A 14,716-nucleotide genomic window follows, 5' to 3' on the forward strand; every position below is an offset into this window, starting at 1 on the left:
GTCTGAGTTTGAGTTAGTGCAGTAATGGACAAGCTGCTTACATGTACAGAATATATAGATAACAGCTGATAAGAAAATGTTAACATGGGCATAGAATACCAGAGTGTTAACACTTAAAAGACATTTGTGGCACCTGATTTATTGAAATGTGCAAATTTCTTAATGTTGTGCTCACTGGAAGCAATGGTAATTATGCTGGTCATGTGTTACAGCAGTGTTTTATATGTGGGTGTATGACGATATTACACTGACTCACCCTCTGGGAGTTGCACTAGCTGATTCCTCTCAACAGATAACAGCTGCAGGGTCGGGGCCCAAGATACACATCCTCTGCTCCGAGGTCTCAAGCGATGCATACGTCCACCTCTGACATATTGGCTTCTTGGGGCTCTCTCAATGCAGAGAGACAGGTGTGTGATACTGTTGTTTCCCAGCCATACACTCCTGAGGTTATGATGTGGCTGGCGCAGTGTAATAAAGTCCAGGAGGTTATGAGACAAATCTAGCTCAGTGACAGAGTCTTGGATGTGTTGTGGTACCAAAGAAAGACCAGAGGAGGAACAGTTCAACAAGGGAGCTCTCTGGCAGGTGCACAACTCTGGACAGGCAGGTATGGTAGAGGTGCAATGGAACCCAGAGGAGACAATGAGCAGCACAAGAGCCAAGAAGGGCACCTGTGCTACTGCCATCACTACCTATCCTGAGAATACACATAGATTATGAATGACAGGAAAGAACTTCACCCAAAAACATAAAATAAGACCCATTTTTACCATTAGGATTGGGTTGTATGCGAGACAGGTTACATGTACAATCATTTTTGAAATTACTAAATCTTATGCCAACAGACCAGATGCTAAATTTGTATCACTCTTCATCACATAGCAATTCACTAACATACAACAGCTTAAGCTTAAAATAAGTGTATCAAATAGCTAATTCATTAAAAACAGCAAACTGACCTGGGTATCAACTCTTTGCCACGCTGACAGGAAATCTTGTGACACCTTTTCACACTCACAGGGCTTTCAGGCTTTTAACTTTGGCTCTCGGGCAGTTTCTGATCAAAGTCTGAAGTGTGTTTTGCTGTGTCTTGCTTAACGTAAAACTCCCCAAGATGGAATTCTGTGATTCATTCAATCATTTACATGGCAAGTTAATATCTTACTGTCATTCCTTCACTTGTTATGTATCATAGATAACTACAATCCTGGAGGTTTATGATAAAGCCGTACCCTGCCTGCGCATTTTATTAGGTAATAAAACATCATAATGAGACACAATATTCTTTTATGGTTCTAAATAACCATGTAAACACAATGAAAACAAATCATAAGAAGTTTCACATTGCAGCAGTGTTTTAACATGTTTCTTTATTGAAACAAACAGCAATGAAATGTTGGACACATTTTTAAAATAAAGCTGATAGTCTTTTTTTCTTATTTCCATTTAGTTGATCAAAAACAACGTTCTCTCAAAACAGGCAACAAGCTTGTAATCCTTTGAAAACAGCTACTTCATGACATTTCTCAACATCAGTAATGTTATAAAACAGACAAGACAATCCAAACTAAATGAAAGTCAAATTTTATACTATATTGCACAAATTCAAACCACTCAGTGAAGGCTTAGACCCAAGTTGCTGTTGATTTAAACTTTCCTGACATTCATGAACATCAACATTTAAAGAGATTTGCATTAATCTGTAGCATAACTTAGTGCAAACACACTCGCTCTGTTTCTCCACACATTGCACTACTTCACTGTAAAAAAGCTTTTGCGACAAAATTTAAATGTTACATATATATTATGTTATATATCATCCCTTGTTAATCCATTGGCACGTGCATGATTGACAGTCCAAGATGTGCAGAAAGAGACCTACTCTGCTTTAGCATTACTGGATGGCTTAAAATGTATCTAATGTATAACGCTTTATCCAAAACTCTGTGCATTTCACCTGCAAATATTATAATCATATAGTGTTTCACACTTGTCAGTATATGTAGTAAGGAAAATATCAAACACAGCTGCCAGAAACAATGCACAGCAAATAAAATGACCCTCTACAGGGTTTGTATATAGATAATACTGGACGGTAAGGCAAAAACAATAAATACTGTAGCTGCAAAACACCACAAGAAGTGGGTAATCCACAGTATAATATTAAATATCGGAGTGTTAAGCTGATATGGTATTATGAACTTTATATTATGTTGGCAAATCTGCAGAACATTAAAAGAAAACAAGCACTTATAAGTATGTTAATATCTTTGGCCAAGTGGCAATGATCTGTAACACAAGTGCTATTTGGCAAGAAATACAGAATTTATCAGATGAGAACTGTAGAGGTATTATGTGTGAGCTATGAAGAATATTGTATGATTTGCAATAATACAATATCAAAATATGTCATTTTGTCTGACTTCAGTGGTGACAGATTGAAAGGAGATTCAGCAGATTCCAGTCCACTTCCCTAGTGAGCTCTTCTACATGGGTTATCTGATGTCTGGCAGCCCATGTTGGGATACTTCACCTGCACACGGAACAGAGTTCCATCTGCACACATGCAGAGCTTGTACCTCTCTAGACCTTCATTAAAATACTCATCTGCTGCAGAGTTAGGGATGCGTGTAGCGTTGAACATGACTGATCCATTCAGGACAATGCTGTTCTCCTGCAATGAGAAATTCTTTAGTTTTACATAGTATCCATGCAAAAGAAAAGTTTGAAGGTTTGAAATTTGAAGGTTTTTGTACCAAATTGAGAAAACACGCCTTCCTATGCTCATCCAACAGTGTCCCACACCAAACCCAGTGTCACAAATCACACATACTTACAGCCCTGAGCTCGATGCCTCCACCCACTTTGAACTCTACAGTCCGGCCCATGATATTGACACCCTCATTACCACGAATGATGGCCTTACTGTCCCCTTTGATGTTCAGGTCAGATGCTGCACTGCTAGTGATCTAAAATCAAGAGACAAAATGTGAGATTAGTCATATGCTTTATATAGTGTTTAGACTCCAATGTGTGCGTTCAGACTTTGTTTAAATGAAAAATCTCATTATTACAATGTGAAAGCAAATTTTTTACATTATTTTTTCCTCTTTTATTAAATATGCTTAACTAAAGTATTGATCTATATCTATGTTCAGGCTTTTATTGTGAACTGTACATCTAGGAGTGATTACAGCTTTGAGTCTTCTTGGGCCTGTATTAAGAAGCTTTGTACACCTGCTATTCTTTCAGATCCTCTCAGGCTTTGTCAGATTGGCTCAGGAGCACTGGTGAACCTGGCCCCTCAAAAGCCTTCAGATACTTACTCTAAGGCTGCTGCAGAATGATCTGAGCTGAGTATGTCTTGTCCCTGGCTCTCAACATCCTACATATTAAATAAATGGCACTCAAATGTGTTCCTGTGGACTTTCAGTGTGTTTTAAGTTAATTTGCAAAAATAAAAATAAAAACCTGTACTTTCATTTTACTGTAATGAATTATTGTACATAGAATGATAGTAAAACTGATTCTCTATATCTATTTCAAATGTTTGTATAACACAACAAAATATGTTAAATGTGGTCTGAATACTTTCTGGAGAGATGCTGCTTTGTGCCCCGGTTGTGAAACACTGACACAATTAATGAATACCTTTTGTAACAGGCATCAGACATATAAGCGACATACACACCCTTTCTGTGGAAGCCTTTTTAACACTGAGGACTTTGACTCCTTTGGGCAGATGGAACTCATGGTTTTCAAAGTCGGTGCTGAAAAATGTGCTCTGTGTGCGAGGGTCAGTGAAGGATATGCCAACATCACTGACGACTGAGGTCTTATCCTTTTCTACACTCAGCTTAGTCGTGCCTTGCTGGAACACAACCTGGATTGAGACAAATGAAATAAAAGAGAACAGTTTAAAGAGTGTGAATTATCCATACCATGTGTCATTTTCCATGTTTTTAAAAAATGCTCAGTGTCTTCTATAAGGATTCTCACTGGTTGGTTGTTGCCAACAAGGACCAGGTCCTGGTCCTTACGACCTCCTACTGTGCTCGTGTGCAGTGGGTGAACAATGCCCATGTCCGCCTTCTGCTTGAAGCGCAGCAGGCCGGTCTCGTGGAACTCCATACTGTCACAGCCATTCGGACCGATGCGGATCACTGTCCATATTACCAGTGTGATCTGAAGGAAAGTGTATACAGATTTTGAAAGACCATGATTCACAATGAATGAAACAACACATTGTGAGCATTCTTTAACTCTTATCCTTTGGATTGACTCAGTACTCACAATAAGGTTTATTAAGGCGAGGAGGAAGAGGAGGACGATGATGCAAACAGCCATGTTTCCCTTCCGTCCTCTCAGCCCAGTCTTATGAAGACGTTCCTCTTCAATGGGTACATAGCCTGCTTTAAAGTTACTGTTGTGTTCTTTGTTGATACTGCGTCTTTCTATGGCCTTTTCTCTCATGGACTTCTTCACTGGCCCGTTGGAACTTTCCTGTAATGCAAAACAATCTCTTTTTTAAACCCAACAAGACTACTTAAACACTGAGCCATAATACAAATGACTAAAATACATCCTGGATTTGATCTTTTAAAATCTTACTTGAATGCATTCACCTCAAAATTACAATTATTTTACACATAGGGGTAATATATAATAATGTTTTCCTCGCTCAGTTTAGTAAAACTGTGTTTCTCTATGTGAGCTTATTATTAACTGGTCAGAGATGACCAATTATGACATGACAAACGTCAGCTTTTAGTTTCTTGTTATTTTGGATGTCTCTTGTGCTCTGCGCTGGTATGCACCTCAGTTAAAAGCCCCGCGCCTGCCTGTCTGTGTGGCCATAACTAAAAATAAACTGTACTCATTTTAGCCGCTACCTGGAAATAAACTCCAATGTTTTAATATCATGCAGCTTATATGATCGTTATATAAGCAAATGACTTCGTTGTCAAACAATAGAGCTACTAAAATAACAGCTTTTTTATGTCCATCTAACGCTGCCTGTTAGAAATAACAAAGCGAAGGCCAGATTTAATACACTGACATTAAGGACCGAGAAAAGCCAAGTACGTTTATATAATATATTGTATTATATATTACGTTACTCGAAAAATAACTATATCAATACCCTCTAAAAAACACTAGCGCAGAAATGGAGAAAATGCAGCAATAACAACAAATATTGGATATAACGGACCTGCTCAGACGCCATGTTGACCCTCCCTCTCCTGCTAGCGGAGTGACAGGGAGCATACCATTTTTCACATAGGTGGAACACTGGTTATATGGTAATTATTGACTTTTAATGACTTAACAGTGAATGAAATATTATTTTAATACAAACCTGGAGAAGAAATGTAAGGTATTTTTATTTGAAACGAGCTCATTTGAGTCTAGTAAGGGACGTTTTCTATGATAATAAAAGATGGTGCAGTCCAAGCCAACCAGCCAATGACAGAAGGATCCAAAAATAGAAAAACCATAGACTGTATGAGAAAAACATACCCATTCATACTTTCCATGGACTCTTATACTCCTAATTATTGTTTAACAGTAAAGTCTAAAAAGTGTTTGATGGAGAAAAAAAAAGATCACAACCAAAATTAAGCAAAAGCGAATAGTTTCCCAGCTGGCTCAGAGTTACAACAGCTTTTTAGTAAACACCAACCTGTATAATTATACACTTCTCCAACACATTTTCTGTAGTTTATGTGTATATCAATAATCTTTTGCAAACAAATAAAAATCAAATAACATTTTCTATTATATTATCTCTCATTTCTATTATATAAATCAGATAGACAGTGAGCGGATTTAAATGTTACAAATAGTCATGTAGCAATAAATAATGTAGTATCATTATTATTATTATTATTATTATTATTATTATTATTATTATTATTATTATTATTATTATTATCATTAGTGCTATTAGTAGTAGGCTATTAAATATCAATCAATCAATTAAACTTTATTTGTTTAGCTCCTTTCATAAAGGTTATGGCAAGTCAAAGTGCTTCATAGATGACTGACATGCCAATAATAAGACAGAACAACATAATTCAACTTCTGATCATTTTTGTCCACATCAATAAATAGAAACAGATTGCCAAAACTCTGCTTTCCAAGTTCCAAACTCTGTGTCTCTGCAGGTTGAATTTAAAAATGTGAACCAAAAAAATATGTACACACGGGCTTTCAGTATTTTCAGGTAAGTAGGTCTACATTTTATTTGAAGTCTAAAATGACTCCCAATGAATGGACTTTGGGGGGAGACACAATTTGAGACTAATGCAAATGAGAAACCTAAAAATGATTAAAATGAATAAAATAAAATAAAATAGATCAAATAAAAAAAAAACTATGCTAATAACTGGACATTAATACAGATGTGTGTGTATGCTGTCAACAGTCAAAAACAATACAATGCTTTATGAGGACACATCATCAGTGTGTGTTAATCATAGTTATAGGTACTTAGGTGTTAATGAGCTACAGGCTTTGGTGTCGTTTGACAGTATGACATTACATTACAACCTGCAGTGAGTGGTGCTCTCCCTTATTTTAAACACTGAGCGGTCTAGTTGTCGGCTCGTCTCCTCACTTGGTTGCCACAACTGAAGCGCTGCTTGGCATCTGCGTCGTAGGTGGAGAAAGCTGCCAGGACAGGAAGTTTTACTCCCTTTACAGATTAAACCTTCCGGCTGTTGTCCTCCACTGGGTCATTTAAAACCTCAGAGGATTAAGCAGTTATTACGGAGGGACATGGCCGACACTTTAAGGAGACTGGCTAAAACATCTTCATTCAGCGTGTTACAAGACAAGCTGGAGAGCTGGCACGAAGACTATCATGTAAGTTCATCAATAAGTAATGATGACCGACCTAAATCTGACCAAACCACTTCATCACTGCCATGTTCCACGATGCTATCTCTTTAGTTAGCCACTGTTTAAAAGTTACATTTGCATACACTTAAAATGTAATTTTTAGTCAAATATTTTCAAACAAAATGACCACTCAGAATTATAAATTGCTGTTTACTCCTGTGGAATGGCGACTTTTTATTACTAGCTCTCATAAAAAGGAGAATTTTCGACCAATTATTATGTTTTATTATTGTTATAAATATGGATAACGTTATTGAAATGGCTGAAATAATTTAAAACATTACAGTAAAGGAATGCACTCGTTTAGCTAGGTACTGGATTTCCTGGTAGAGTTTGGTTGCCATGGACGCCAGTCGCCATGGCTACGGTTGAACTAGTTCAGAGATCTTTTACTTCACTGTAGAAGATTCCATGCTGTGAAAGTCTCTGCCGGCTGGGTGGAACTGCTTTGTGTAAACTTCAAAAATACTCGGCTAATTGTTTGTTGTGCCATAAATGCAAACAACAGTCACTCTGTGCCGTTGTGTTGTAGCGTGTTGCTTTAAAAACCGGGACTGTCCAGAGACGGTAGTGAACTGTTTTTAATGGAGGTTGACGGCAGGCAGGAGTGATACCTCTTGATCTCTTTAGATACTCTTTGACTCTTCCTTTGGTTTATCCTCACCTGTCTTCAACAGACATTACCACAACAAGATTATATCTTATAATGACCAAAAATATATAGCCTACAACACACATACATCCTAACTGATACAACAGGTATCATTTTATGATTTTTATAAAATGTTTTTTCAAGTGTAGTCTAGTCTACTCTAAAATACAAACACTAGAAAGCCAATTGCAGCCTTAAAATTTAAATGCCATGTTTATCTGACAAAGAGGCAACCATTCATCAATAAATTAGTCCCATCAATTGCAAAGAAGGAGGGGGATCTCCTCTTATGTAATACTAAAAACATTTTCCTGTTTTGGGGCTTTTTAAATTGAGGTGTATAATGAAAACAAACAAACAAAAACAAACAAAAAAGTTACACAGCAAGAATTTGTCTTGTCCGTTGAGCTACTTTTGTCATGGGTACCCCTTCAGGTGATTTCCTGTGACCAGAATCTGAACAGATGTTGTGATCTGATAGAATTAACTGCTGCGATCCAGGGCCAGCTGTTTTCCATCCTTAACCTCACAGCTGCTGAAGGTAAACTTTTAATTTAAAGTGTAAGACACTGTTTTATTTAACAAAGCGCCAAACAGATCATGAACTTTTCAACATGTACTCTGTATTAATCTGTCCCTATAAAACAGGTGGACACTATGCTGGGGTGGACACTCTCAAAATGCGCCTGCTGCCGTGGCTGGGAACCTGTTTCTCAATGGCGAGGTCCTCTGTCACTGAAAACACCAGTTTACAACTCATCCAGGTGACATCACAGAATACACAATGCATCAGACTAATTTTATGTAACACTACTTCCTCGACATAAAATTACTTTAAAACAGTTAAAAACAATTCAAATCATGTTCATTAATTATGGCCATCTACTGTTGGTGTTACTGTGACATTTCTGTGTCATTTGTTATGATCAGGATTCAGCAGAAAAGGACAGGAGGATCAGGGAGCTCTCTTCATCCCATGACAATGAAATACAGAAGATAGAAACTCAGCTGTGCTCTACTCGCCTGCAGTTGGACTCCGTCAGAGCCGAGTGAGTCTCACAAATATAATACAGCATGTGTTGGCTAACAGAACCACAAACAGTTTACACACAGCTGTTAAATTATAATGGTATGATAAGCAGTTCTGCTTTTAGATACTTCTCACGCAGAGGTTCATTACATCACTCACAATCACATGACAGCTATGTTACTGGAGATTTAATAAATGCAGCACATTTTATTTTGGAATGAAGCAAACTATCATAAATCAGCCAGTTTCCTGACTCGGGTCTTGTTTTATGTGGTTTGGATCAGCTGAAAAATTATATGGTAAAGCTACAACTCCACAAGCAACATGATGGATATGAGCGTTTTTTGCACATTGTTTTCCCTTCGTTGTCTAAATTATACGTTCTGAAATACATAAAACATACAATTCAATTTTGGGAGGTTTTTTTTTTTTTTTTACAGATTGGAAGACGCTCAGAAGGAGCTGGATGAGACAAAGAGCAAGTCGGCAACCACTCTGCTGGCCACCGAAGACGAAATATTAGAATTGAAATCAGAGTGGGTGATACAGCCAAACATTATATTAGCTGCAATATACAGTATGGAATTCTGTGTTAATGCAAGGTGTGTGTGGGTTTGGGTTTTTTTTCAGTTTGCGATCTGCACATGAACAGTTGGAGATTTATAAGAGGAAGCTGGATGCTCTGGATGATTATGAGCGGCAGGTTCACCTCCTGAGAGATGAAGTGTCATATCTGAACACAGAGAAGGCCATGCTGCAGGAGAGGTGCTCACATGTACCAAACACACACACACACACACACACACAGATACTTTACATCCACACCCAGCACAATCTCTCAAATTATTTCTATGGCTTTATGTGTTCTTTCATTCCTTCTCTCTCAGGTTGGTGAGAAGTCGTTCTCCGAGCCCATTGCCGAGACTCAGCCGCTCAACCAGCCCCATCAGGAGTGAGTCTCCCACCAGAGCCCAGCTCACCAGCTCCTCCCGCCACGCACGCCTGGTGTCACGCTTCAGTGACCTGTATGCTGTGGAGCGTCTGGAGGCCCAGTCCGTGCTTCGACGTTACATTGATGACCTAGAGATGGTCCAGAAAATAATCTTCATCGCTGTCGTGGTAGGACTGTTATAATTTTTCAAAGATAAACAGAAGAGTTGAATTAGATTAGAGTTGCGCATCATTGGCATATGGAGCAGTTGGATGACAATTTGTCTTATGCTTTTTTTATATGTTATCACATCTCAGGAATCCTTTAAAACAGCAAAACTGGCTTATCGTCAGTTCAAGCTGCGTGTGAGAAAGACATTGTCTTCATCCCACTTTGGGCCAGAAAGCCTGGAGGATGCAGCTGTGGACTACATCGTCAGAAACCTGGACCTCTATGATGTACAGGCCAGTGTCAATGTAGGAAAGAATTCTTCTGCTACATTTGTGAAAGTTACTGTAGTTTAACACTTAGTGCTGAAAAAGGCAGCGTATCTGATGTGTGTTTGGTCTCCTCAGGATGTGATCAACGCAATGAATGTGAACCCTCGGATCTCCTTCCCACCAGAGGTGGACTTTGCCCTCATCAGTGCCTTGATCAGGGAGACATGCAGGATGGTCTTCGCCATGCAGACACTGGACCCCCCTCTTGACTTGGCCTTTGCCAGTGATGGAGAACTTTACAACGACAGCAAGTCAGTCCTATGTGCAGCACTTGTGTCAAAATCCTGAGTTGGGGTTGCACAAAGTTTGTTCTCTTACAGGAATTTCATGAAAAGTAAATCTACTGCTGAACCATTCAGTCAGTTTGTGATACACATAAATTATAGACTGTCTGAATTAACTCCTGTTACCTGCTGCATTTTCAAATAATCAATGTAAAACAGTGCGTTATGAACTGCTACTTATAACTTAGGTTACGTGCTGTTCCTACCAGTGGAGGTCGCCCTAAACACACAGATGGCACCCACAGAGACTGACTGCTCTCTCTCACTGTTCTGCCATCCCTCTTTGCTTAACAGGTATCGGCGTAGCTATGACTCTGAGTTCACTGCTCCTCTGGTGATGTACCATGTGTGGCCAACATTGGTAGAAGGACATACTATATTAGTGAAGGGCGAGGCTGTCACAAGAAGAGGAGCTCCGGTACTGACTTTATACTACTTTAAAATAGTTGCTGTAGAGAATAATGTAAAGAGTATGGATGTAGCTGGAGAGGCTCATGTGTTTATTGATGTTGTGTCTGTTTGTGCAGTGGAGTAGACGTCGTAGCAGGAGCAGGAGTGTCAGCCCTGTGCGTGCTCGCTCTCTCAGCCCATCTCGCAGCCTTGTAAGTCCCTATAAAATTTGACAATCCCACCAACCACATAGAAATAACGGCACACTTTGTGAGCTTTGGTCACAAAAGGGAATGCATCCTTTTGCTCTGTTCAGCATTTCTCAACTACTCATGAAATTCAGCAATATTTTAAATTCATACTTATCACTCTTTCCACTAAATAACATGCACACCCATGGCCCTCAGGGTATGTATTTCAAAAATTCTGCCTAGTTTTGACGTACTCCAAAGTTGTAAATATCTCAACAGCATCATCTTTTCTAACAGCTCTCTCCTCTGATTCATGCTTTCAGCGATTTAACAGCAAAAGAAGTCTGTCTCCTCAGCGTCTCACAGCCAGTCGCCTGTGACCTCTGGACACAAATCTACATCTGTACTTGATGTCAGGGAAATGAAATGTGAGGTATTTTCAGATGTGTATGCTTCCACCAAATAAAACAATGAAATCCTTCGATACTGTACTATCCAAAGGCTGTTCAGAGTTTACACTGTTGGAGGGCAGTTTAATGGGACATTGACAGTAAGGAGAGTAGAGTGATACAGTCAGAATATTACAGATGGAGCAAAATAGTCTGGCAGCTAACTAAATAGATATCTTAGTTTTCCATATTAACTCTGTGACTAGGTTTTTGATAGATTATGCTCACAGTATTTTAGTGATCATCAGAAACTTTTAGTAGATTTTCCAGGTGAAAACTTGACCGACGCAGTAGCACTTTCTCAGTTCGACTGGTAAGTAAACAACTATATATGTAGAAACCTATTCAACCTTTACTCCTCTTTACTTTTTTACCAAATGTCAATGTAGCAGAATCCTAATGAATCCTTTGTCAGCATGCTGTGGGAGATATGGTGCTAAAGAACTGTGCTAACATGAACTCCTCCAGTACTTGAGTAACTGATATTGGTCATTGTGATTTTTAGTTACAGTGGTTGCTGTCTTTGTCTCTTAATTATTTTGTTGGTGCTGTTGTTTTATATTCTGGGAACTGTATCGAGACAAAGTGAGACATACTGAGTTTTAAGAACATTTATTGAAAACATAGTAGCCTTATATAGTTTTTAAGGATGAAAGATTGGTTTTAAATTAGATTTTTTTTCAGCAGTAGTGTGTGTTATTGTGTATAGAAATAGGGCTAGTAACTAATCATTTTGCAGCAATGTCAGTTTGACATTGCATTGTTTTCATTGTATTTCCTCATTTAAAACTTGTGTACTGTATATCACCACTTATATGATTATATCTGATACTACTGTACTTAATTTGCCTTTTAATGACTTGAACTAACAGAATATAGTAAATATTGAGCGCACATTTTTGTTGATTCACCATGATTTGAATTGCGGTTTTTGATAAATATGAACTTTGACTGTGCCTTTTATGAGAGTTTTTTTTTTTTTAGAATAAATGACAAAATTGTGATTTCCTGCAGTTCTTGTCCTCTTCAGGGCTTTTGTCAATGATTCTTTGTTTTCAGTTTTTTGTTGAGCAAAGTAACAACACTTTTTAATACCTTTAAACACTGTTCAGAATGACTGCTTAACTGATCAAACAATTAAGCGGTGGATATCTATCAATTTAGTTTATAGTCTAAATTAGAATAAGAACTGAATGCAACTAGTTATAAAGTTGCAGAAAACATCTATTTTAATCATGAAAGCTCCTCTCTCAAATATATTAGGCTGTCAAAGGACTGCTTTGTAGTTATTTGTTTCCAGAATAGGCTCAATAATTCCCCCAATTTACATTTCCAGGCTTCCCAGTCTTACCACTACCCTATTTCAACAATAGAGGGTGCTGCTACTCTATCATCTATCGTGAATCCAGGGGGTGAAACAGCACAGTTTCTCAACTACTTAAGTTTCTGCAAATAAAGTTCAGACTTTGGCTTTCTTGGAAGTCAGAAGTGATTACCCTTGTGCACAAGTGTATATGTGGCCATGACCTTGAGGAGAAATTTAAAATCAAACATGAACACAACAGCCAAGAAAGTTTTTGTTACTCTGTGTGTATATGCATGTGTAGGCATGTGTGTGAGTGTCTGTGGGTGGGCGTGCTTGGATGCATGTATGCAAGTGCAACATTTCATATTCACATTCACATGTGGATGGGGTCCTCAAGGGGATCCCAGTAGCAACATCCCAGTCGCAAAATTGCAATCAGAGCCATCTAATTAGGCCCCCTTCTCTCTAGGTCTTGCCTAGTTTTTTGCACCAGCGTAACCAATTAAATCATCTGCTCTTTAAAGCATATCTACAATTCGGCTCTGTGGAGCAGAAACTGAGCTGCAGCAGGCCAAAAGTCTTAACAGGTTCACTCACTGACCATTGCTGGATGGCAATTTACTAATGTCCAAGTTAACATCCGTCCATTCATAAAAAGAAAAACTCTTTTGTTCTCTTACATAGTTGGAAATGATATTAATCCACTTTGCCCAGCGGAATATATACACTGAGGAAGGAGTATATGATGGGTTTGTTGATGCTGACCCAAATCAGAGGATGCAAGAAGAACAAAACATCTTCAAATACTAAGAATGGCATATATATCACATAATATCATATTATGGTTCCACCCACAAAGAGAGCAAAAATATGTGTTGTGGTTATAGTATCATTCCAGTATAAACATGAATCCCATGCTATTTTTTTCTATGCCATTTCCCTAGAGGCAGTCATCAAAATTCACATGCATCCTCACAACAACACAACATATTCTTTGTTAACCCTTGCATTGGTGAATCTGTGAGAGCTAGAGAATATGTATGGAAAAATGATGTGTAGAATATGCAAAGACCCATGTCATGGAAACTTCCGCCATGCCTCCTCATCCCATTCCCACACAATGAGAGTCTTGTCTGATCTCTAGTGGTTCGGAGAGGTCCTGGCTCCTGGGACACAGGCCAGGTCTTGCTACCACGATGTAAGTGGGTGGGAGCCTGTAGACTGTGTGTCAGCTCAGTTGTCATTCTGTGAGCCTTTGAGGGGTGGGGGTTTGCTGTGGTCAGCTATGGTGTCATGGGCAGTGTGATCACAGACTGCGGATGGATGGAGATGAGAGAGGTTCGAAAATGGTCCTGCTCCCTATAAAGCATCAAATCTGCTTTCACTTGTGATGCGCACAGACAGAAAAAGCATTTGTCAGCAGCCACACTAACATTTATTTTCTTTCTGCTGCATGACTGAAGCTAAGCAGGTGTGGGTTTGGCTAGTAGCTGGATGGGAGACATCCTGGGAAAAACTAAGTTGTTGCTGGAAGTGGTGTGGGTGAGCCAGTAAGGGTCAGTCTTCCTTCTTTTCCTAATAAAAAATCCCAATGCCCCAGTGCAGTGACGGGGACACTGTGCTGTGATGCCGTCCCTCAGATGAGACATTAGCCTAAGGTCCTGACTCACTGTGGTCATTTAAGATCCCATAGCGCTTACTGGCTCTCTCCATCTGGCCATCTAATCATCCCCCAGTGTAATTGGCTCAGTGATTTGCTCCCTCAACACCTCAAGATGATGTTTGGTGGGTGTTCTGGAACAAAATTGGTGCTGCACATTGGTTGGGGTTGAGGTTGAGTTTCCCCTCTTCACTGTGAAACACTTTTAGTATCAAGATAAAGCCCTATACATGTATTATCATTATTATTAGGGCCCGAGCGCTGACCAGCGCGAAGCCCTATTGTTTTTGCCATGATTATTATTCATTTTTTTTTTTTTCTGACAAAGTGACGGCCTTTTTGACCCCCTGAACGTGCCTTAAAAGTCACCAAAGTTTGCACGCAAGCCAGACCCGGCGAAAAATTTTATATTTTATG

The 14,716-nt window shown here is 39.0% G+C and overlaps 2 protein-coding genes across 3 annotated transcripts; one reads left to right on the forward strand and one right to left on the reverse strand.

Annotated features, from left to right (window-relative positions):
- Positions 1–1,333: 1,333 nt before the first annotated feature.
- On the reverse strand, positions 1,334–5,245 carry sgcb (sarcoglycan, beta (dystrophin-associated glycoprotein)). 2 transcript variants are annotated; one of them, XM_053321914.1, is made up of 6 exons: positions 5,216–5,245; positions 4,297–4,506; positions 4,003–4,188; positions 3,695–3,886; positions 2,841–2,972; positions 1,334–2,677 (listed from the first exon to the last, which is right to left on the reverse strand). In XM_053321914.1, the coding sequence occupies exons 1-6, from the start codon at positions 5,228–5,230 to the stop codon at positions 2,477–2,479; spliced, it is 936 nt and encodes a 311-aa protein (XP_053177889.1). In that variant the 5' UTR covers positions 5,231–5,245; the 3' UTR covers positions 1,334–2,476. The 2 variants fall into 2 exon arrangements, with proteins under 2 accessions (XP_053177889.1, XP_053177887.1); XM_053321912.1 differs by lacking the exon at positions 5,216–5,245 and adding an exon at positions 4,821–4,829.
- Positions 5,246–6,783: 1,538 nt separating this feature from the next.
- On the forward strand, positions 6,784–11,264 carry spata18 (spermatogenesis associated 18). The gene is made up of 12 exons (XM_053321911.1): positions 6,784–6,870; positions 7,994–8,099; positions 8,207–8,322; positions 8,489–8,607; positions 9,029–9,124; positions 9,219–9,353; positions 9,476–9,707; positions 9,837–9,995; positions 10,095–10,270; positions 10,598–10,721; positions 10,831–10,905; positions 11,208–11,264. The coding sequence occupies exons 1-12, from the start codon at positions 6,784–6,786 to the stop codon at positions 11,262–11,264; spliced, it is 1,482 nt and encodes a 493-aa protein (XP_053177886.1).
- The last annotated feature ends 3,452 nt before the right edge of the window (positions 11,265–14,716 follow it).

This window comes from Scomber japonicus, chromosome 7 (assembly GCF_027409825.1).
Source record: "Scomber japonicus isolate fScoJap1 chromosome 7, fScoJap1.pri, whole genome shotgun sequence".
Classification (NCBI taxonomy): domain Eukaryota; kingdom Metazoa; phylum Chordata; class Actinopteri; order Scombriformes; family Scombridae; genus Scomber; species Scomber japonicus.

What these genes read in the sequence shown, in the direction of transcription:
- sgcb (XM_053321914.1), bottom strand. An exon ending in TTGTTGGCAACAACCAACCA is followed by an intron (nt 3,887 to 4,002) that starts GTGAGAATCCTT and finishes GTCTCAATCCAG; the next exon opens with GTTGTGTTCCAGCAAGGCAC. An exon ending in AAAAGGCTTCCACAGAAAGG is followed by an intron (nt 2,973 to 3,694) that starts GTGTGTATGTCG and finishes TCTTGATTTTAG; the next exon opens with ATCACTAGCAGTGCAGCATC.
- spata18 (XM_053321911.1), top strand. Translation starts at nt 6,784, where the DNA reads ATGGCCGACACTTTAAGGAGACTGGCTAAAACATCTTCATTCAGCGTG. An exon ending in ATATTAGAATTGAAATCAGA is followed by an intron (nt 9,125 to 9,218) that starts GTGGGTGATACA and finishes GTTTTTTTTCAG; the next exon opens with TTTGCGATCTGCACATGAAC. An exon ending in GAACTTTACAACGACAGCAA is followed by an intron (nt 10,271 to 10,597) that starts GTCAGTCCTATG and finishes TTTGCTTAACAG; the next exon opens with GTATCGGCGTAGCTATGACT.